The sequence below is a fragment of the Rhinoraja longicauda genome, chromosome 3 (assembly GCF_053455715.1).
Source record: "Rhinoraja longicauda isolate Sanriku21f chromosome 3, sRhiLon1.1, whole genome shotgun sequence".
Taxonomy (NCBI): Eukaryota; Metazoa; Chordata; class Chondrichthyes; order Rajiformes; family Arhynchobatidae; genus Rhinoraja; species Rhinoraja longicauda.
This window is the reverse complement of record NC_135955.1, coordinates 74,958,948-74,983,089: the sequence shown is the minus strand read 5'-3', so window position 1 is coordinate 74,983,089 and position 24,142 is coordinate 74,958,948. Positions and strand designations below refer to the sequence as shown.

The 24,142-nt window shown below is 43.2% G+C and overlaps 1 protein-coding gene across 4 annotated transcripts in view; it reads right to left on the bottom strand.

Annotated features, from left to right (window-relative positions):
• The window catches only part of chd1 (chromodomain helicase DNA binding protein 1), a 129,393-nt gene extending 119,253 nt beyond the window's left edge, over positions 1-10,140 (bottom strand). For 2 of the 4 annotated variants that reach the window (XM_078396434.1, XM_078396437.1), the window contains exons 1-2: positions 9,942-10,140; positions 8,768-8,944 (exon numbers count right to left, since the gene is read on the bottom strand). In XM_078396434.1, coding sequence (XP_078252560.1) covers positions 8,768-8,820 — 53 coding nt within the window. In that variant the 5' untranslated portion in view covers positions 8,821-8,944; positions 9,942-10,140. Of the gene's footprint in view, positions 1-8,767; positions 8,945-9,488; positions 9,830-9,941 lie in introns of those variants that run through there. The other 2 variants (XM_078396436.1, XM_078396435.1) reach the window with 2 other exon arrangements.
• Between the last annotated feature and the right edge of the window lie 14,002 nt (positions 10,141-24,142).

The window sequence follows — 24,142 nt, the reverse complement described above, 5'->3', positions numbered from 1 at the left end:
CTACAGAGTAGGCTATATCATTTAAATACCAACCAACTCTTGAAATACTTTATTCTATGTTCTGGCAAGAAAAGGTTCAAGAATGTGGACTTAAAACCTCCTTTAAAGGAAATTTTATGGGAATCCCAAACTCAAGACCTTCAAAATGGAGAAAGAGCATTTGGGATGGGAGAAGAACCCCAAGTTGATTGGTCTGGAGCACAAGTCCAGTATTAGCAGGAGTACACCTCGAGTCACAATCTTCCCATCTGCTTGTTCAATTAGGTACTACCCACACCTCCCATGGAAGATTCTGTGGTTATCATTACTGCCTCACCAGTCATCTCAGAACCAGAGTAGAACCAAGGCCATGTCCACAGAGATTAGTTCAATAATGTATTATTGATAGAAATAGCCTGAGATTAATTGCATACTCAAAAGAAAAACCACACAAAGCAGCCATTCAACACCCAGGGCCAACACAAGTTGCTTAGTTGAGCGAGCAATTATTCACACAATTCTGCTCTTATCCCTCTGATTTTTGTTTCTCCCTTCAAATGCTTATTGAATTGTCTAGAAGAGCCATAGAGCACAACAATCCACTGTGGGGGTAAAATGCATCCTGACCTCTCTGATGAACTCTAATGTAATTGCAGAAGGGTTTCTCAGCTGTCTGCATGTCACAAACTTTATTCTCCTTTCCATAGATGCTGTCTGACTTGCCAACCATTTTCAACAGCCTTGCTTTTATTTCACATTTCCAGCATCTGCACTTTTTTCTGCTTTTCTTCATTTCATCTCCGCTTCCCACCTGCAGTTTAATTTTATATTTTCATCACTGTTCATTACACTTCCTTCTACCGTCTTCAAACTTGCTTTGTATATCAAAAGAGCAAATCATTAATATCTTAATACCAATCTCCAAAGAATAATGCTGCATTCTTCTGTTTGGGATGAATACCCTGGGTGTGCAAGCAAAGAATTTCACTGTGCCTTGTCACGTATGACAAAGTATTCCATTCCATTCCAAGAATCATTCTCTGCCTTGTTTTTTCCACCAATATTCCAACCACTGTTACTGGTATCTTGCAGACATCAATTTTACTATAGGTCTATTGTGTGCTACTTTACAACATTTTCATGTTTATGAACATTCATATACATGACATTAATGGCATTTCATGAATCTTCTAAAGTAATTCAGCACGGAAAAAGGCCCCCCAGCCCATGCTGACCTTTTTACCCATCCACACTAACCCAATTTCCCTATCTTAGGACGCTACCTTCCATGCCTTGCCTGTTTAAGAGTTTGTCTGAAAAGAACACGTAGTGCTGAAGTAACTCAGCGAGTCTGGCAGGATCTCCCGAGAATATGAATAGGCAATGTTTTGGTCCGAAGGATCCCGACCTGTCCATGTTCTCCAGAGATGTTGCCTGACCCAGCGTTACTCTAGTACGTTGTGTCTTTTCTTGTAAACCAGTAATTGCAGTTTGGATAAAGCTCAGAGCAGACAATGTAAATGATAACAAAATGGGGTACAGTTAAAAGTAAGAGTACATGGAAGCACCTTGGGATGGAGTGAAATAGATTATCATTTCAGGAGATTGCAACCACAGAGCAACTACACATGGAAGTATATCACACTGTCTTTAGATGTACATATAGATGCCTCACAAACCAGAGGTAACATAACAATTAGAAGAGAGGTAACAATTAGCTAAATGTATTTTTATGACCCATTTATGCATAGTTCCAACACCTAAACATGTACCTATTTATCTTCAAAACTCATGATAAACGCAATTCAAGTTTCATTGAGGTCTGCATTCTTTTTCTTGACCGTATTTCAATTGCGAACAAAATCAATAAGAAATGAACAGGAGAGAAAACTATTACACAAGGCAATCTATTAAACTAAATCTCCACGTTTCAAGAAATATTTTCCAATCACTACTGCTTCCCAGTCAGTGGATGATGGGGTATAACAGAATTCTCTCAGAACTTAAGTAATACATTTCCCTTTTACTGATTGGAAAATAGAAGTTCTGGAACTATTCCCGATATGCTCACAACCAGTCACAAAAATAATCCAGCCATTCACATTATGTAATGCAGTTATGATGGAGCAAGTTTGAGGCTGCAATGTAATTTCAGAGATCAGCTCATTAAAATATAGTTTTAATCCAATCATATTATTGGACTAGATATTCAAGCAGAGCCAAACCTCAATGCAAATCAGCCCAACTTTTCACCCCATGACATTTCCAGTCACAAACTTGAAAATAATCTATAAAAAGGAAAACGTTAAAGGATGATCCAAGCCTTAAAGTTCTGGAGACTTGACAGAATAAACATGAAATGCGTTGGCATGTTTTGCAATAGGAAACTGTGTGCCATAATATTGATGTAGTGCCTTCAACCCAGTAAAATGTCCCAAGATGTTTTATTTGAGAATTTTGGTCAAAGATATATGTTTTAAGGAGTGTTAAAAGAGATCTAGGTTCACAAATGGAGAAAAGTGTGAGGGGGCAAGGGGATAGTTCCATCTGAAAGCTGCAAACAGTGAAGTTAAATTCAAAAATAGTCAAGTTTGAATTTATGGAATGTAAAAAAGGGAGAAGGATAAAGGTCTGTCTGAAGGATAAAGGATCAGTCTGAAGAAGGGTCTCGACCCAAAACATCACCCATTCCTTCTCTCCAGAGATGTTGCCTGGCCCGCTGAGTTACTTCAGCAGGTTGTGTCCATAAAGGATTTGAAAACCAGTGTGATATTTTAAAAACAAGTTGCAATATAGAGAGCAGGTGATTGGAATGTGCCAGGTGACTAGTTAAGATAGCAACACAGATTTAGAATGGCCTCAGATTTTTACAGGAAAAAATGAGAGAGGCAGATTGGGAACTTGCTGGGCTAGCCAAATAGAAAAAGACTTTGTGGTTTTACGAGTGATAGATCACCCGAGACAGGATCTGGGTGCACAATGTTACAAGACTGCATCGTCTGAAGTTTAACCTGAGATCACTTATAACCTGATTGTACAGCATCTCCTTAAGAGAAAGAGATGGAGTTGCCGTTATGGAAGCAAGTTGGTGGCTTTGTCTTTGCCATCCAAATCTTTGGTTGCAGGAAATTTCTGCTATGTATTAATGGACGTTAGACGAGTAGGTTCGTAATTTAGAGATACTGCAGAATTCCAACAAGAAATTCAGAAGAAACTTCTTTACTACTGGGAGTCAGTGAAACATGCAACTTTCCAACAAGAATGAATCAAGGTAAAGAGTATTTAAAAGATGATATTGGAAAATATAGCCTAATATAGCTTGTAAGGAACATCAGAACCAAAGTAGGCCAGTTAAACAAAATAGCCCAATTCTGTGCTGTAATTTCTTAAGCTCGGTAATTCCACTTGTTCAGATGTTTCAATGGTATCCTATTTAGTTGCCTTGATCAACCTAGTACACTGCATCGAAACATTGCTAATTGTTTTTTGATAGAATAAACCAGCGTCATAAATGATGGATAAGAGGTGGGAGAGAAAATACAGTAATATCACAGTTATTGTTCTCTGACCCCAAAACAAACAGATATTGAAACTGGATGACATTTATAAAACAAAATATTATGGAAATAATGCTAAAAAGCAAAAGTAAGGAATAACAGAAAAACCAACCGTGAACAATTAGGTCTCAACCAGATAGAGTACAAAGGTCTCACACATAATTATTTGTCTTAATGGCAGTTTTAATTTAAGCTCTATACAATATAGAATTTAGTGCTACCATAAATTATCCTCTTTCTTTCCTGAAAATGAAGACTTCATAACAAGTTCTAGTTTGAGCTCTATATCCCTTACAATTACATCAATACACATCAGCCAAGTGGTCATTAATTATATGGCCAGCATGATTTTTGAACAAAAAGCAAAATGCTAGAGGAACTCAGCGAGTCAAACAGCATTTGTGGAGGGAATGGACAGACGTCATCACTCTGAGGGGTCCCAACCCTAAACGTTACCTGTCCATTCCCTCCACAGATGCTACTTGACCCGCTGAGTTACTATAGCATTTTGCATTTCGCTCAGGATTATAGCATCTGCAGTTTCAATAGACAATCGGTGCAGGAGTAGGCCATTCAGCCCTTCGAGCCAGCACCGCCATTCAATGCGATCATGGCTGATCACTCTCAATCAGTACCCCGTTCCTGCCTTCTCCCCATACCCCCTCACTCCGCTATCCTTAAGAGCTCTATCCAGCTCTCTCTTGAAAGCATCCAACGAACTGGCCTCCACTGCCTTCTGAGGCAGAGAATTCCACACCTTCACCACTCTCTGACTGAAAAAGTTCTTCCTCATCTCCGTTCTAAATGGCCTACCCCTTATTCTTAAACTGTGGCCCCTTGTTCTGGACTCCCCCAACATTGGGAACATGTTTCCTGCCTCTAATGTGTCCAATCCCCTAATTATCTTATATGTTTCAATAAGATCCCCCCTCATCCTTCTAAATTCCAGTGTATACAAGCCCAATCGCTCCAGCCTTTCAACATACGACAGTCCCGCCATTCCGGGAATTAACCTAGTGAACCTACGCTGCACGCCCTCCATAACAAGAATATCCTTCCTCAAATTTGGAGACCAAAACTGCACACAGTACTCCAGGTGCGGTCTCACCAGCGCCCGGTACAACTGTAGAAGGACCTCTTTGCTCCTATACTCAACTCCTCTTGTTACGAAGGCCAACATTTCATGTGTCTATGATTTTTGATTGAATAAACAAAACCAAATTTGCCTTCTCTCTGTGCATTCCTATCAAAAAGCAGTGCCTGCGAAGTATTGTGTGTTTAATTGGAATACTCCAGAGTGTAACCAATGCCTCACCAGGAGACATGTTGACAAAAAAGGTTTTACTTCTGCCTTCTGAGAACACATCTGTCAAAAGTACAACATTTCATCAACTGAAAAGGGATAAAAATTTACTTTCAACTCGTGGCAGCACATGATGACACCAAAGCTTGAAAACAAAATACTATATGCCCACCACCGATTTTCCAGCACCCTTGGTTCTAGAGCCTTTCTGGATTATCCGTTTTGCAAGACCAACAGAGGTAACAGCCTTGGGGGGGACTGACATATCGGTCTGTAAAGTCGGCCATGGAAGCTATGGGAATAGATCTGCTGGCTCCGCGGGTCCAGGTCAGAGTTCCAGAGCCCTGGCCGCAAGCAGCAAATTCAGCCCACTGATTGGCACACAAGCCCCGACAGGATTGCGATCAGCCACCTGGTCGAGGCACATTTTCAGGGAAACGTGTCCCAATTAAAGAGTGGCTGGACAACCAGTTGTCGGAAAATCAATGGTGGACCTGTATAAGTAGTGAAAATCCTTTCCCTTAAATGCCAAGAGCAATGGACTTTATTTTGAAGTGAAGATGATCTGCATCCAAAGTAAAACAGGTGCGAGTTAATTAAATCAAACTGACAAGTATTAAATTTTGGGTTTAGGATATTTCCTGATTGCAATACTGAAACATAAACCTTCATACAAATTCTCTTCTCCAGCGAGTTAGTAGTGACCGGTTGCATTATGACCAAAACGTCATACTAAGTACATACACCATGAAAGCTCATTAATAACAAATTCTCCAAACTCACATTAAAAAATTAATTCAGAAAAAGTTTCCATTTCATTCATTTTAATAGTTTGTATTCTCTCATGCCATGAACTGGCCTTGTGCTAGATATCATAAAGTGCACAAGGCCAATCCTCCATTCGCTGATGACCAACTGAAACATGCTGCCAAAGGATTGATGTCAGAACTCAGGAAAAAATATATAGCCAGATGCTGCCGAATGAAAAATTAACCTTCATTGCCAAATGCCTCCTGAAAGTTTTATGGCAGTTTGCCTGCTGCCCCAGACAATTTTTCACCTGTTAATGGTTGCTATATGGACTCTGTCCAGAAACCAAAACAGTGGTAATTCTACATAAGATAGAATGTGAAAATGCTTGTGCGTAATATGCTTGGAAGGTTATGCCAAATTATAAGAAACATGAAGTCGTTTATTTTTATGATTTCTTCATTTACAAGGTGGGTTTTATGACAATCCAATGGCTGCATGACCATCATTATCGTCCAATTTTTAATTCTACTTTTATTTGGCGAGTATGATTAATGAAAATCACACCTATATTAAAAAGATAACCGTGGAGAATGTAGGACCACTCAAGGATAAAGAAGGGAGTTTGTGCTTTGCATTTGTTTTAACCAAGGAGGACATGGAGGACAGTGAAATGGGTGTTTAGAATATTAGTATGCAAGGGCAGTTTAAAATTAAGGAGGTGCTGTTTGGGCTCTTAAACAGCATAAGATGAATAAATAACCAGGACCTGATGGAATTTATCCCAGGTTATTGAGGGGCAAGAGAGGAGATTGCGGCAGCCTTGACGGAGATCGCTAGCCATAGAAAGAGCTCCATAGGACTGGAGAGTAGTTAATGTTTAAGAAGGGAAGTCGAGTGAATCCATGGAATTATAGGCCGGTGAGCCTTACATCAGCAATGGGGAAACTATTGGAAAAGATTCTTTGGGAGAGGATTTACTCCCATATGGAAGAGAATGGGTTAATTGGGGATAGGCAGCATGGCTTTGTTCACAGCAGGTTGATCAGGTATTTTGAGGAGATGCCGAAGGAATTAATGAACGTAATGCACAGGATGTTGGCTTCGTGGATTTTAATAAGGCATTTGATAATGTCCCCGATGGCATGCTGATGCAGAAGATTAAGATGTACAGAATTAATAGTGACCTGTCGTATGGATTCAGAACTGGCTTCCTGATAGATGCCAACAATTGTGGGGAAATTACAAAATTCTGGCTGGAGGTCTGTGACCAGTGTGATGTGTGGCACTTGAGGTCAAATGGAGGAGGAAAATATTCAATTAATGGCATGACCCTTAACAGCAATGATGTACAGAGGGATCATGGGATGCAAGTCCATAACTCTCTGAGAGTGGCAACACAGGTAGTTGCAATAGTAAATAAGGTATACAGTATGCTTGGTTTCATAAGTCATTGCGTTGAGAACACGAGTCTGGAAATCTTGATGCTGCTTTATGGGACTATGGTTTGGCCATATTTGGAGTATTATTTGCATTTCTTGGAAAGGGTACAAAGGAGGTTTACCAGAATGATGATAAACACAATAAGCTGGAGTAACTCAGCGAGAAAAGGAATGGGTTGAGACCCTTCTTCAGACAGAGTCTGGGGAAAAGGGAAATGAGAGGTATAGAAGGTAAATGGAACAAATGAATGAAAGATGTGCAAAAAGCAACAATGATCAAGGAAAGATGGAGCCCACAATGGTCCATTGTTAGCTGTGGAGCTGTTGATAATGAGTTAAACAGACAGAAACTAGTACAATGACGAGGAAAGGGGAAGGACAGCGAGAGAGGGGATGCAGGGGTTATTTGAAGTTAGAGAAATCTATAGTCACACCGCTGGGTTGTAAGCTGCCCAAGCGAAATACGAGGTGCTGTTCCTCCAATGTGCATTTAGCCTCACTCTGACAATGGAGGTGGCAAGAGAGAGCTGGATAGAGCTCTTAAGGATAGCGGAGTGAGGGGGTATGGGGAGAAGGCAGGAACGGGGTACTGATTGAGTGTGATCAGCCATGATCGCATTGAATGGCGGTGCTGGCTTGAAGGGCTGAATGGCCTACTCCTGCACCTATTGTCTATTGGCCCAGGACAGAAAGGTCAGTGTGGGAATGGGAAGGTGAGTTCAAGTGCTTCGCAACCGGGAAATCTGGTAGGCCGGAATGATGCCTGAATTAGCAGGCATTAGCACTAGGGAGAGGTTAGATAGACTTGGATTGTTTACTCAGGAACACCAGAGGTTACGGAGACACTAATAGAAGTATATCAAATTATGAAAGGCATAAATAGGGTAGACAGTGAGAATTTTTTTTCCCAGGATGGGGGAAATCAAACAGATGAGAGCATAACTTCAAGGTGAGGGGGGGCAAAGTTTACAGATGAGCATGGCAAGTTTTCTTTACACAGGTGGTGAGTACATGGAAAACATTGCCGGCGGTAACGATTGAACCAGGTATGTTAGTGGCATTTAGATAGGCATATGGATATGCCGTAAATGGAGGGATATGGGGATATGTAGATGTGATGGTCTTGGCATCATGTTTGGCACAGACATTGTGGACCAAAGAGCTTGTTGTGCTGTACTGTTTTATGTTCCATTTAATTATTTTATTTTAAGTTTCTCTATTGGCTTGGCAGAATTTAAACTTGTTTCTCTAGATTAATTTCCCAGACTGTCTGCCTGTCTAGTACCAACCATGAGGCTATTTCTACCTTTGAACACAAAATATTTGGAACTTTCTCATTTTGAAGTTAGAAACAAAATGTTTGAGTAACTCAGTTTGAGTAACAGGCAGCATCTCTGGAGAGAAAAAATGGGTGACGTTTGGGGTGGAGAGTCTTCTTCAGACTGATGTCAGGGGAGTGGGCAGGACAGAGATAGAAAGATATCTTGAATCTTGAATGTAGTGGGAGACCCATTTTGAAGATTGAATCTCTTGTTAGCTTTAACACTAAAATCCCACTTCTAATATTATTGTAAAATCTGTAGTAGACGGTTCAAATTATTGGACCCAGGGGTGGGAGAAATACATTCCCATTTTTATATGCAGAATCCACCAGGAAATGCCACTAAAATGTGTTAGTACTCTCGCAGCGCAATAACTCAAGTTCTGTTGCGTAGTCATGATAAAGCTTTAAGTACCTTGAGTCTCCACTGCTGTTACTGACGCTATCCTCGTCACCGTGACCTTCCATTTGCAGATTTAAGTATCAGATGAGAATCTTCACAAGCTTAAACTGCCAAGATCCCGCTCCGAAATAAAACCTATCGGCCCACACTTGTACTTCTGCTTAGTCGCCAAATACGTGCCCCACGTTTCTGCAGGGAAAGAAATACAAGTATTGAGCAATCCCTTACGATCGCAAAAAGCTAGCGTTATCCAAATCACAGATAAATATGGACCGAACACTACGACATAGTTATTACTGGCTGGCAAAAATCAGGTCGCCTATATCCATTGGGAATGGACCTATCATAAAGCAATTAAAATTAATTTGAAAACAAAATGTTGTTCTTTCCTGCATTCAATCGATTTTCACTGTCTTACTTTCGTTTTTAAACTGAGTGAGATCACCATGTGGTCTCCTACTGTTACTTATACCATAAACGTTGACCGAAAAGACAATCTTGTTAATCAAACCCCATGACCGCATTGTAATGTCATTTCCACCATTCCATTACCGTCTCACGTAAATGGTGTATTTTGCCGGGAAACACCGGACCCATACTCGGACGTCATCGAACATAAAAAACAGCACGGATTAACTTAGTCCTGGGGAGTGAACATGTCAGACAAAGAGAGACGTGGGGAGTGAAAAATCTCCAAAAGGAGGAAAAACAATAATTTTCTGCGAGTGCCTACTAGTACAGTCTTGTAGTACGGCTTGTTCCCATCTCAGGACGGTTGAGCGCTGGGCCTTGGGTGAACAACAAAGCGCCTGTGGTTCGGCCAGCGGGACTGCCACTCTGTATATCCATTTGCAGGCCTGGGCCTAGCGCGCTGCCAGGGTCGCCCGCTCGCTGCCAGCCCGCCTCTCCACCCGTCCAGTGGATCGGCCGCTCGTTGCAGCAACAGCAACGCCTGCAGCCGCTGATGGAATGTGCGCGGTCGCGCGAGGGAGAGAGACAGAGACCCAGCGCCTTCCCCCTTTCGAACTGCCCGCTCGCGCCGCTCCCACGGGCGGCCGAACGTCAGCCCGGAGAACTAACTAACGTTCACTCCGCGCGCCGCCGCGGCTCTGCCGGCGACTCCGACACGGACGGACGGAGGGGGAGGGAGAGGGAGAGGAGGAAGGAAGGAAGGACGATTTCTCACCCGGTGCGTCTGTTATTTTTTTTGTTCTCCTTGAGTGTTACTGTCTTGTCTCAGGGGGTTCCCCTTCTACTTCCCCCTTTCTTTTTGTCCCCTTCTCCCTTTCGCTCCGTCCGTTTGGCTGCCGACAAAGAGTTTTATTTGGCGTACACTATCTCCCTGCCGGCAGACATCAGCGCCATGACTCGCGTTCACACTTGAGGCCGGGCGCTGACTGGCGGTGACGTCAGCCGCACACCGAGGGGCGGGGGGAGGGAGGCCGGGAGGGGCATGACGGGAGATGGGCTGACAGGCACGGGCCGCGGGCGGCGGCAGCAGCAGCAACAGTGGAAGCAACAGCGGCAGCAAAAGCAACAGTAGCAACAACAGCGACAGCAGCAGCAACAGCGGCAGCAGCAGCAACAGCGGCAGCAGCAACAATAGTGGCTAAAAGCAACAACAGTGGCAGCAGCAGTAACACGGCAGCAGCAACATCAGCTGCCTCTCGCTTCCCTCCACTGTAATGTGTGGGAAGGAACTGCAGATGCTGGTTTAAACCGAAGATGGACACAAAATGCTGGAGTAACTCAGCGGGACAGTCTGAAGGGTCTTGATCCGAAACGTCACAAATTCCTTTTATGCAGAGATGCTACCTGTCCTGCTGAGTTACTCCAGCATTTTGTGTCTATCTTCGATGTAAACCAGCATCTGCAGTTCCTTTCTACACAAGATATCAAGCAATTCAAACGTGTAGAAAGTCTGCATAGCATAGGACATCGAAATGGATGGATCTCAAGTCAAGGTCCATGTTGAGATATTTCAGAGTTGCCATCCAAAATAATGGGATGCCCGGTTGACTTTACTTTTACAGTGTGTGACATTTAAACGAAGATGCTGATTATTTTTGTACGTGAAAAAAATATATAAAAGCTGTAATGCGACATAAGTTCTTCTGAATCTAGCGGCCACAGACTCAAGTTAGACACAAAATGCTGGAGTAACTCGGCGGGACAGGCAGCATCTCTGGAGATAAGGAATGGGTGGCGTTTCGAGACAAGACCCCTTTTCTAGAGTTGGCTTGGAATCCACAGCCGAGTAGTGGGTGCCTCGAACACGTTGACTGGGGTGGTGGTGGAACCAGATACCATAGTGGTGTTTGATTGGCTTTTAGATAGTCAAGTCAAGTCAATTTTATTTGTATAGCACATTTAAAAACAACCCACGTTGACCAAAGTGCTGTACATCAGTTCAGGTACTAAGAACGAACATACAATGGCACACAAACATAACAGCACATACATAAACAGTTCACAGCACCCCCTCAGAGGGCCTCAAACGCTAGGGAGTTGAAATAGGTTTTGAGCCTGGACTTAAAGGAGTCGATGGAGGAGGCAGTTCTGATGGGGAGAGGGATGCAGTTCCACAGTCTAGGAGCTGCAACCGCAAAAGCGCGGTCACCCCTGAGCTTAAGCCTAGACTGCGGGATAGTCAGTAGCCCCAAGTCGGCCGACCTGAGGGACCTGGAGATAGAGTGGTGGGTTAGAAGATTTTTGATATAGGAGGGGGGGGGGGCAAGCCCATTTAGGGCTTTGTATGTGAATAGGAGGAGCTTGAAGTTGATTCTGTACTGTACTGGGAGCCAGTGGAGAGAGGCCAGAATCGGGGTGATGTGGTCCCTTTTACGGGTACCCATCAGGCATCTCGCTGTGGTGTTTTGGACCAATTGTAGGCAGGACAGGGATGATTGGCTGATCCCAGTGTATAGGGAGTTGCAGTAGTCTAGGCGGGAGGAAATGAATGTGTGGATGATTTTTTCAATGTCGTCAAATTGGAGGAATGGTTTGATTTTAGCTATGGTACGAAGCTGGAAGAAGCTGGCTTTTACCACAGCATTGACTTGGTTGTCAAACTTTAATGCAGAGTCAAATATCATGCCAAGGTTTTTGACATGCGGTTTGACTAGGGAGGATAGGCTTCCAAGGCTGCCTGTTATCGTTTTGATGAAGTTGGGGGAGCCTAATAGGATGACCTCAGACTTGCTCTTGTTTAGTTGAAGGAAGTTCTGTGCCATCCAACATTTTATGTCCTCAAGGCAGTGCATGAGGCTGATTAAATTTGACCGGTTGTTGGGTTTCAGGGGGAGATAAAGCTGTGTGTCATCCGCATAGCAGTGGAAAGAAATGCCGTGCCTTTGAATGATTTGGCCGAGGGGGAGCATGTACAGAGAGAAGAGAATGGGGCCTAGGATGGAGCCCTGTGGAACCCCGCAGGAGTGGCTAGATGGGGAAGAGGAATAATTGCCTATGTTGATGGAGAAACTCCTATTTTTGAGGTAGGAAACGAACCAGCTCAGGGCAGTGTCATCAACGCCAACCCCGTACCGGAGACGGTCAATAAGGATGGTGTGGTCCAATGTATCGAACGCTGCACTGAGGTCGAGAAGGAGCAAGATTGCACAGTCGCCGGTGTCAATGGCGAGAAACAGGTCGTTGTGTACCTTCAACAAGGCAGACTCTGTGCTGTGGTGGGCCCTGAAACCTGACTGGAAACTTTCCAGATAATCCTCTCTGACATACCGAATCTACGCAATCTTCTCAGGAAGTGGAGGTGTTGATGTGCTTTCTTTATAATTGCATCAGTGTTAACTGTATGTTTGTGTTGTCATTTGTGAGTGGAGCACCAAGGCACATTCCTTGTATATGCACATACTTGGCCAATAAACTTATTCATTCATTCATTCATTCATTCATTCATTCATGTGCTGCGTCTGGGAAAGATCTTCCGAATTGAAGTAAATCCCGATTGAGTATATTAAATTATGAGAGGCATAGATAGGATACACAGTCAGAACCTTTCTCCCAGGATGGATAAATCAAATACTCAAAAGCATAGCTTTAAAGTGAAAGGGACAATGTTTAAAGGAGATGTGCAGGGCAAGGTTTTTACTCAGTGGGTGGCGAGTGCTTGGAACATGGCATGGGACAGTTACAGGCAGCTAGGATCAAGAGTATTCTAGGAGGCTGAGTTTAGGGGACTGAGGAGCATACTTAAGAGCAAAGAGATTGTATAAGTACATTAAGGGAAAGAGGGCAACTCAAGAGATGCTAAAGTGGTCCCCTCAGGAACTAAAGTGGTCATCTATGTGTGGAGCTGCAGGAGATGGGTTAGGTCCTCAATGAGCATCTCTGCTCTGTTTTTACCGTGGAGTAGAACATGAAGGCTTGGCAACTCAGCACAGTTAATGGAGATATTGAGGACAGTTCATATTATAGTTAAAGAAATACTGGACATCCTAGGGCATTTGAAGGTAGATAAATCTTCCGAGCCTGATCAGACATATCCGAAGATGCTGTGGGAAGCTAGAGAAGAAATTGCATTAGCCCTGTCTGAGATATATGAATCATCGTTAGATGCACTGAACTGCCAGATGACTGTAATAAAAGCCTAAGATTGCACCTCTATTGAAGAAAGGTTGCATGGAAAACCTGGGAACCTCAAAACCAGTGAGCCTAATATCTCGTAGGTACGTTACTGGAGAGGATTCTAAGGGATATGCATTTAGATGGACAGGGGCTGATTAGGGATTACTCAGCATGGTTTAGTCCATGAGAGATCGTGTCTTACAAAATTGATTGAGTTTTTTGAAGGGGTAACCAAAAAGGTTTATGAGAGCAAGACCAGAGAAGTTGTCTATATAAACTACTGCAAGGCATTTGATAGGGTTCCACATGGTGGATGTCTCTGTAAGGTTAGATCACATGATATCCAGGAAGAGCTAGCAAACCAAATACAGAATTGACTTCATGGACACTTGGTTGGGGGGTACATGGAGAGGAAAGGTGGAGGGATATGAGCCAATTATGGGCAAATGGGACTAGCTAAAATGGGGCATTTTGGTCGGCATGTATGAGTTGAGCCGAAGGGCCTGTTGCTATGTGCTGTATGACTCTATAACTAAATATCAGCCTAGAGTTGCTGCCAGCAGACTTTCAAGGCTAAGGCAATTTAGGGTGAGGCAATAAATACAAACTTGACAGTCATGTCTGAAGCCTAAAGCATTAATAAGTCTCTAAATGAAGTGTTACTTCTGGTACAATAGAAGATCTAATTGCAACAAATGAGATACTGACAACACTGGGGAAATATGTATTAGAATATAGTTTAAGAATATAAGTTTTCTCTTTAGTTTCTTTCCAATAAAAGTTTGCATTAAAAAGTTATCTTTCAGTATGCTAAAAATATCTCCACGAGGAGGATGGAGAGTTACTTTAGTTTATTTTAGAAATACAGCATAGAAATAGGCCCTTCGGCCCACTAAATCATCTTGACCATCGATTGCAATTTCACTTTAGTTCTATGTTTTCACACAAGTACAGATGCATGGGGACAGGCTCACAATCAAACCTTTTTTCCTTGGCCCTTTCACCCCCTCCCACCTTGATATCTGTCTCCCTGGCCCCCTAGGGTTTCCCCTGACTGTTCACGTAACTACTTTCATTCTGAATCCTTGGCTTGCCATTCCCCCACCCAACCACTCCAACTCTATCTGCTCTCTCTCTCCTCCCTGGAGTGAGGCAATGCACTACTGTGACTCTACAATTGCTGATCAACCTTTCCCACCAGGCTCCAGCCCCATTCCAGCAGCAGTGCACATGAAGGCTAAAGCATAGCCTAGAGTTTAATGGTAACCACAAACATGAATGATTATATGTAATTGAATCATTTCAAGTTGTCTTTGGGAGACATGGTATATTATTCAACAATGCTCAAGTGCATAAAACAGGCAATAGGTAAGTTATTTTAACATGGCCAAGTTCTCATTGACAAGAAACTCAGAAACACAAGAAACTGCAGATGTTGATTTACCAAAAAAGACACAAAGATTTGGAATAACTCGATGGGTCAGGCAGCATCTCTGGTGAGCCTAGATAGGGGATTTTGGGGTCGTGACCCTTCTTCAGGCTGATTGTAGTGGGGAGGAGAAAGCTAGCAAGCTGGCAGAGAGGTGGGGCGGAACAAAGCCTGGCAAATGATAGGTGGATACAGGTAAGTGGGTTATGTTTGGCAAATGATTGGACAAAGGTGAAAAGACAAAAAATGTGAGATAAGGATAGAAAATGTAAGAAATATAAAGCTAGAAGAAGGAATGTAGGTGGAGAGGGATGGGGAATGGTAGAAATAGTGAGTATCCAGGTGGGGCAAAGGGAAGAGATGGGGCCATATGCACATTGGAGAAAAAGCACCTCATATTCCCCTTGGGTGGCCTATAACTTACCTAGAAACAACACCCACCCTCCAGCCCATCTCATTTTTTCACCCTCTTTTCCCTGTGCCCCATCAAGATACACATATATTTCCCTTTTACTCCACCACCTTCCCCCTACATTCCTTCTTCTGGCTTCATATTTTGCACATCTTTCAGCCTTATCTTATTTCACACATTTTCCCTTTTCATCTCTGGCCTTTGGCCATCAATCTGCCAGTCTAAGCCCCTACTCCCTTACATGCATCCACCTATAACCTGTCTGTGTTTGTCGTGCCCCCACCTCTCTTTCAGTTCCCCCCCCCCCCCCCCCTCACTGCAATCAGTCTGAATAAGTATCCCAACCTGAAAAGTCGCCAACTCAGTATCTTTTATTGATCTTGACAGAGTGCTGGAACAAGTGAACAATGTCCATGTGGGCAACAAATCTAGTTATCTTAATAAAATGCACGAAGTATAAAAAATAAAGTGGATGAGCTTGAGGCTCAGTTAGATATTGGCAAGTATGATGTTGTGGGAATTACAGAAACATGACTACAAGAGGACCAGGGCTGGGAACTGAATATTCAGGGTATGCAACCTATCGAAAAGACAGACAGGTGGGCAGAGGGGGTGGGGTTGCTCTGTTGGTAAGGAATGATATTCACTCCCTTGCAAAGGGTGACATAGAATCAATAGACAATAGACAATAGACAATAGACAATAGGTGCAGGAGTAGGCCATTCAGCCCTTCGAGCCAGCACCGCCATTCAATGCGATCATGGCTGATCACTATCAATCAGTACCCCGTTCCTGCCTTCTCCCCATACCCCCTCACTCCGCTATCCTTAAGAGCTCTATCCAGCTCTCTCTTGAAAGCATCCAACGAACTGGCCTCCACTGCCTTCTGAGGCAGAGAATTCCACACCTTCACCACCCTCTGACTGAAAAAGTTCTTCCTCATCTCCGTTCTAAATGGCCTACCCCTTATTCTCAAACTGTGGCCCCTTGTTCTGGACTCCCCCAACATTGGGAACATGTTATCTGCCTCTAATGTGTCCAATCCCCTAATTATCTTATATGTTAAGATGTGGAATCAGTATGGATAGAAATGAGAAATTGTAAGGGTAAAAAGACCCTAATGGGAGTTATCTACAGGCCCCCAAACAGTAGCTTCGACATAGGGTGCAAGTTGAATCAAGCTAAAATTGGCATGTTGAAAATGTAATGGTTATGGGAGATTTCAACATGCAGGTAGACTGGGAAAATCAGGTTGGTACTGGACCCCAGGAAAGGGAGTTTGTGGAGTGCCTCCAAGATGGATTCTTAGAACAGCTTGTACTGGAGCCTACCAGGGAGAAGGCAATTCTGGATTTAGTGTTATGTAATGAACCTGATTTGATAAGGGAACTCAAGGTAAAAGAGCCATTAGGAGGCAGTGATCATAATATGATAAGTTTTAATCTACAAATTGAGAGAGAGAGAGGGGAAAATCGGAAGTGTCAGAATTACAGTATAGCAAAGGGCATTACAGAGGCATGAGGCAGGAGCTGTCCAGATTTGACTGGAAGGAGACCCTAGCAGGGAAGACGGCGGAACAGCAATGGCAGGTATTCCTGGGAATAATGCAGAAGTTGCAGGATCAATTCATCCCAAAGAGGAGGAAAGATTCTAAGGGGAGTAAGAGGCACCCATGGCTGACAAGTGAAGTCAAGGACAGCATAAAAATAAAAGAGAACAAGTATAACATAGCAAAGAAGATCAGGAAGCCAGAGGATTGGGACTCTTTCAAAGAACAACAGAAGATAAGTAAAAAGGCAATAGGGGAAGAAAAGATGAGATACGAAGCTGGCCAATAACATAAAGGAGGATAGTAAAAGCTTCTTTAGGTATGTGAAGAGGAAAAAAATAGTTAAGGCAAATGTGGGTCCCTTAAAGACAGAAGCAGGGGAATTTATTACGGGGAACTTATTACTGGGAACATGGAAATGGCAGACGAGTTGAACCGGCACTTTGAATCTGTCTTCACTAAGGAAGATACAAACAATCTCCCAGATGTTCTAGTGGCCAGAGATCCTTGGGTGACAGAGGAACTGAAGGAAATCCACATTAGGCAGGAAATGGTGTTGGGTAGACTGATGGGACTGAAGGCTGATAAATCCCCAGGGCCTGATGGTCTGCATCCCAGGGTACTTAAGGAGGTGGCTCTAGAAATCATGGACACATTGGTGATCATTTTCCAATGTTCTATAGATTCAGGATCAGTTCCTGTGGATTGGAGGGTAGCTAATGTTATCCCACTTTTTAAGAAACGAGGGAGAGAGAAAACAGGAAATTATAGACCAATTAGTCTGACATCAGTGGTGGGGAAGATGCTGGAGTCAATTATAAAAGACGAAATTGCGGAGCATTTGGATAGCAGTAACAGGATCGTTCCGAGTCAGCATGGATTTACGAAGGGGAAATCATGATTGACTAATCTTTTGAAATTTTTTGAGGATGTAACTAGGAAAATGGACTGGGGAAAGCAGGTGGATGTAGTGTACCTTGACTTTCATGAAGCCTTCGACAAGGTCCCACATAGGAGATTAGTGTGCAAAATTAGAGCACATGGTATTGGGGGTAGGGTACTGACATGGATAGAAAATTGGTTGGCAGGCAGAAAGCAAAGAGTGGGGATAAATGGGTCCCTTTCAGAATGGCAGGCAGTGACTAGTGGGGTACCGCAAGGCTCAGTGCTGGGACCGCAACTATTTACAATATACATTAATGACTTGGATGAAGGGATTAAAAGTAGCATTAGCAAATTTACAGATGACACAAAGCTGGGTGGCAGTGTGAACTGTGAGGAAGATGCAATGAGGTTGCAGGGTGACTTGGACAGGCTGTGTGAGTGGGCGGATGCATGGCAGATGCAGTTTAATGTGGATAAGTGTGAGGTTATCCACTTTGGTGGTAAGAATAGGAAGGCAGATTATTATCTGAATGGTGTCAAGTTAGGAACGGGGACGTACAACGAGATTTGGGTGTCCTAGTGTATCACTCACTGAAAGGAAGCATGCAGGTACAGCAGGCAGTGAAGAAAGCCAATGGAATGTTGGCCTTCATAACAAGAGGAGTTGAGTATAGGAGCAAAGAGGTCCTTCTACTGTTGTACAGGGCCCTAGTGAGACCGCACCTGGAGTACTGTGTGCAGTTTTGGTCTCCAAATTTGAGGAAGGATATTCTTGCTATTGAGGGCATGCAGCGTAGGTTTACTAGGTTAATTCCCGGAATGGCGGGACTGTCGTATGTTGAAAGACTGGAGAACCTAGGTTTATATACACTGGAATTTAGAAGAATGAGAGGGGATCTTATTGAAACATATAAGATTATTAAGGGGTTGGACACGTTAGAGGCAGGAAACATGTTCCCAATGTTGGGGGAGTCCAGAACCAGGGGTCACAGTTTATGAATAAGGGGTAGGCCATTTAGAACAGATGAGGAAAAACTTTTTCAGTCAGAGAGTTGTAAATCTGTGGAATTCTCTGCCTCAGAAGGCAGTGGAGGCCAGTTCTCTGAATGCTTTCAAAAGAGAGCTAGATAGAGCTCTTAAGGATAGCGGAGTCAGGGGGTATGGAGAGAAGGCAGGAAAGGGGTTCTGATTCAGAATGATCAGCCATGATCACATTGAATGGTGGTGCTGGCTCGAAGGGCCAAATGGCCTACTCCTGCACCTATTGTCTATTGTCTATCTATCTATTATATTACTAAAACTCTCATCTTGTTTGTTTGTTTGTTTGTATATATATTTGTTTGTTTTCGAAATACAGCCAAAACAGTACATGATAGCATGACAATTTTAGACACACATTACTCACCATTGTCCTGGGGTCAGCAAATAGCAAGTTTCATTCAAATTAGTGTTATATTTTAAAAGATATTGGTGTTTTAAACTTTAAAAAATCACTTTTCCACTTTACCTGGCCGTCAGCCGCGTTCGACGTCACAATGGGACCCACCCGAGTGACAGGAGTGGCGGCAAATGGGGGGAAGGGTGCCCGCCTTCCCGCTAAAAGCAGCGGCCGTCGCCGTTGAGCTGCCGCTGCTGCTGAGCCGTCGAGCTGCCGCTGCTGCTGAATGGGACAGTCTCGAGGATCTCCAAGATCCTGAGTGCCCGGGTTGAGGGGGGATGGAGTGGGTGAGGGGGAGGGGATAAGGGGGGGAATAAGGGAGGGTTGAGGGAGGATGGAGTGGGGGGGGGAGGGGAAGGGGGGAGTGGGAGCGTGCCGGAGAGCCCCTGAGTAGGGGGGGGTGAGGGGAGGAGGGGGGATAAGGGGGGTTGAGGGGGATGAGGGGGGATGGAGTGGGTGAAGGGGGGAGGAGGGAGGGAAAAGGGGGGTTGAGGGGGGATGGTGGGTGAGTGGGGGGGGAGTGGAGGAGGGGAGGGTGCTACACCAATGCAGGAGAGCTTTGGGTCCAACGGGTCCACCCTGTTCTAGTTTGTTTATAAATTTGGTTCTATTCTGTGGATGTGACGGTGATTTATATTCATATCCATGATATACAGAAACTCAGCAAAGATCATGTTAGAACTATTATGGTGAACTAGAAATTCATGGGATCAGGAATTAATTTAATCTCATACAATTAAACCTTTGCTGGTTTTATCTTATTTAATGTAAGGATTAAAAATGGTTAATCCAGGATAGATTAGGCTTTAATTCGCAAGAATAATATTAAGATGATACTGTACTTTAATTGTCATCTGAAGTGACAGAATGTATAAGGTTCATGCCTCTTAGTGGTTTTCATGGTCACACTGGGTTATCTAGACAGTATTGAGATAAAGGAAAATGAAATTAAATCAGTTGTTCTGAAAGGAAATTCATCCTTTTGGAAGGATTTTTGTTCACAATACGTTTTATCATGTCACAACTAATTTTCAGAGACAGTTTGTGAGAAGTGGACAATAAACTCTCAAAAATTTATTCATGTCAAGATCAGAAAGGAAAAATAAGTCACATTTTGAACCAGTAAAATAAAACTTGTAACATTGTTTATTTCTCAGTCAGCTCCATAATATTTTGGTGTCATTATATTGATTTCAATTTGGGACCCTTCTCATATATATAACAATGTCAATGTTAAACAATGATACAAAATTAACAAGCTAATTACTCGTTCCACTGATTATATGAGGTCAAATGCCATTGATAGTGTGTTTGTTACCCTTGAATAGTTTGACAAAGTGAGATATTTATCATAGAAATTTATTTTTATGATATACTCACAGATTCTTTTGATCACTGTTTGGATCTGTATTGTGGTGATAGTTCAGATTGGAGGGGGTGAGGTGGAAAGCATTAGTGAATGACAAAGATGACATTAAAATGCAACAAAGTATCTATTAAGATTTGCAACTCACATTTGAGCTTGTAGAAATGAAAATAAAATAATTGGGATATAAAGAGAAAAGTGACATATTGACATTGAACAGGGAATCCACTTTGGCTTATTTACAATCAGCTAATACAACAGCACAAAGGTCAGCCACCAATAAAAATATTGAACAAATAGACAACAGTAGACTGAAATAAGAATTAGGAGATTGTAGGGCAGACTTCAATCATCTTATTTTTTAAATTCATTCTTGAGAGATGGATGGCATTGAAAACACAGGCACATAATTAGTTCCTAATTGTCCCTGAGGAGATAGTTAAGACTCAACAACATTGGTTGGTGTGGAGTCAAGCAGAAGCGACACAAGTAGTAGAAACAAGACAATGCAGATGTTGGTTTACAAAAATGAGAGACAAAATGTTGGCGTTACTCAGCGGGTCACGCAACATCCCTGGAGAACACAGATAAGTGACATTTCTGATCGGGACCCTTTTTGAGACTGATTTTGAGGGTATATGGGGGGGGGGGGGGAAGTGCAGGACAAAGCATGGCAGGTAGGTGAACCCAGGCGAGGGGTGTTTGTGATAGACAGATAGTTGGACAAAGTCAGAGATGAAAAAAAGGTGTAAGATAAAAGGATTGAATAGTTGCGAATTGTGAAGCCAGAGAAAGGAATGTAGTTGGAGGTGGAGGGGAGAAATAACTAAGTCCAGGTGAGGCACAGGAGAGGGGGGGGGGGAAGGGGGACAAATAGAGTCTGTGGAAAAGAAAGGGGAGGATGAGGGTTGTTGGAGATTACCTAAAATCGGAGAACACAATGTTCACGCCATTGGGTTGTAAGCTACCCATGCAGAATATGATGTGCTGTTCCTCCAGTTTGTGTCTCACTCTGCAATGGAGGAGACTGTAGACAGAAAGGTCAGTATGGAAATGGGAAGGGGAGTTAAAATGGTTAGTAACTATTAAATTCGGTAGGCCTTGATGGACTGAGTGCAAGTGTTCAGTGAAATGGTTGCCCGGTCTATGCTTGATCTCGCTGATGTACAGGAGGCCACATCGGGAATATCAGATGCAGCAGATGAAGTAAGAGGAGGTGCACGACAGCCTGTGTTTCACCTGGAAGGGCTGCTGGGGTCCCTGGATAAAGGTGAGGGAGAAGGTATAGGGACAGGTTTTACATCTGTTGCATTTGCAGGGGAAAGTACATGGGGAGGGGATGGTTTGGATGGAAAGGATGAGTGAACCAAGGAGTTGGAGGGGGAGCAGTCTCTGCAAAAGGCGGAAAGGGGTGGTGATGGGAAGATGTGACTGGTGGTGGGATCACATTGTAGGTGTCGGAAATGTTGGAGAATAACGTGTTGGATGTGACGACTGATGCGGTGAAAGATGAGGATCAGGGAAACTATCCTTGTTTCATCTGGGGGCGGGGGGAGCGAGAGGAAAACTACAGAAATGGCTAGCCCGGTAGTGCAGTGGTAGAGGTGTTGCCTTAGGACACCAAAAGCCCGTATCCAATCCTGACTATGGGTGTTGTCAGTACGGAGTTTATACAGCAGGTGCTCCGATTTCCTCACACACTCCAAAGACGTACAGTTATTGACTTTGATAAAGATTGTAAATTGTTACTGGTGTGTTGGATAGTGTTAGTGTATGGGGATTGCTGTTCGGCGTGGACTCGGTGAGCCGAAGGGCCTGTTTCCATGCTGTATCTCTAAACTAAACTAAACTCCAGGACACTGAGGACATATGGGTGACGGATCCATCTATGACAGCACGAGGGGAAACGTATTCACCTGAACAAAAGCCTCATCTTGTCTGTGGGGTCATGGCCAAGGGGTAGGTATGAGGAGATGTCTGAGAGTTGGTGCCTGGCCTCAGCATAGTAAAGGTCAACCTGCCAGACTACAACAGCATCAACATTGTCGGTAGGTTGAACAACAATGTTGGGATTGGTGCTGAGCATTCAGTGGGTGAGATTGGAGAGGGTAAAGGATGTCAAGATGGTTGATTTTGTGCTGGCAGTTGGAAACAAAAAGTTTCAGAGAGGATAGAAGGCCGGCAGGGGTAGTTTGAGGAGGTTGTGACCATAATATAAGTTTTAATCTGCAATTTGAGAGGGAGAAGGTTAAATCAGAAGTGTCAGTGTTTCCTTCTCTTGTCCTTTGAAAGTTACCCAATCCTCTGGCTTCCCGCTACTCTTTGCTATGTTATGCACCTTTTCTTTTAGTTTTATTCCATCCCTAACTTCCATTGTCAGCCACGGTTACCTCTTGCTCCCCTTAGAATCTTTCTTCCTCTTTGGAACGAAATGATCCTGCATCTTCTGGATAATGCCCAGAAATTCCTGCCATTGCTGTTCCACCATCATTCCTGCTAGGATCCTTTTCCAGTCGACCTTGGCCAACTCCTCTCTCATGCCCCATAGTCCCCTTTCTTCAACTGCAAAACTGACACTTCTGATTTAACCTTCTCCCTCTCAAATTGCAGATTAAAACTTATCATATTATTGCCACTACCTCCTAGTGGTTCCTTTACCTTGAATTCCCTTATTAAATCTGGTTCATTAGACAATACTAAATCCAGAATTGCCTTCTCTCTGGTAGGTTCCAGTACAAGCTGATCTAAGAATCCATCTCAGAGACACTCTACAAACTCCCTTTCTTGGGGTCCAGAACCAACCTGATTTTCCCAGTCTACCTGTTAATTGAAATCTCCCATAACCACAGTGGCATATAACCTTTGTTACATGCCAATTTTAACTCCTGCTGCAACTTGCACCATAATATCCTCCATATTTGCAAGCATTTTGTTTTGATTTGTCCAAACAGATAACAGTTGTACAAACAGATATAAGTCCATCCCTCTTTCTGAGGAATGATACTCTGGATAAACAGCTGCTCGTCCCAATTGAAGCTAGCCACAACGCTATCAATTATTAAAAATATCCTCGGCGTTAATAGTATTAACTGCCTCTCAGGCTTGTTGAATTGTGAGATCTATTGTGGCTGTTGAGTGGGCCTCCCCATAATAAATCAAAGATTCAGTACAGAAACAGTCTTGCAATATTTTATATACTACATATAATATTTACAATATTTAGCTATATCATTGTCAGAAATATGGGAATACCCTATTGAAACTCCCAAGAACAGATGCATAAAAAGCACCGGTATTAAAAGTGTCACCCAAAGATAGCATCTGTGGACAACAGGGCCAGTTAAGGTCACTCTAATGTCAGTTTAACAGCTGAGTAACAATGGCGAAGCTGCAGCCACTGTATATTTATCTGCAGCTTCTGATTACAAAGAAAATGGTCACTGTAAAGCCAAAGCAAGTCTTCCCCAAGCTACGAAAGGGATTCAGGTGTCATTGTAATAACCATCCCATTTTTTCTGCCACATAATCCCAAGAAATAATAATGATTAAAGATTATCTGTTGCATTAACTTATGCCCCAATTTCACACTGTGAAATCAGGGAAGCTAATTTCTATTGAATACAGTGGGGATGTCTAGGGTCCTGTGCTCAGCTATACGGAAGCTATTATTTAAAAAGGACATAAATATATTGGAAACAGTTCAGAAAAAGCTATACCAGACTGA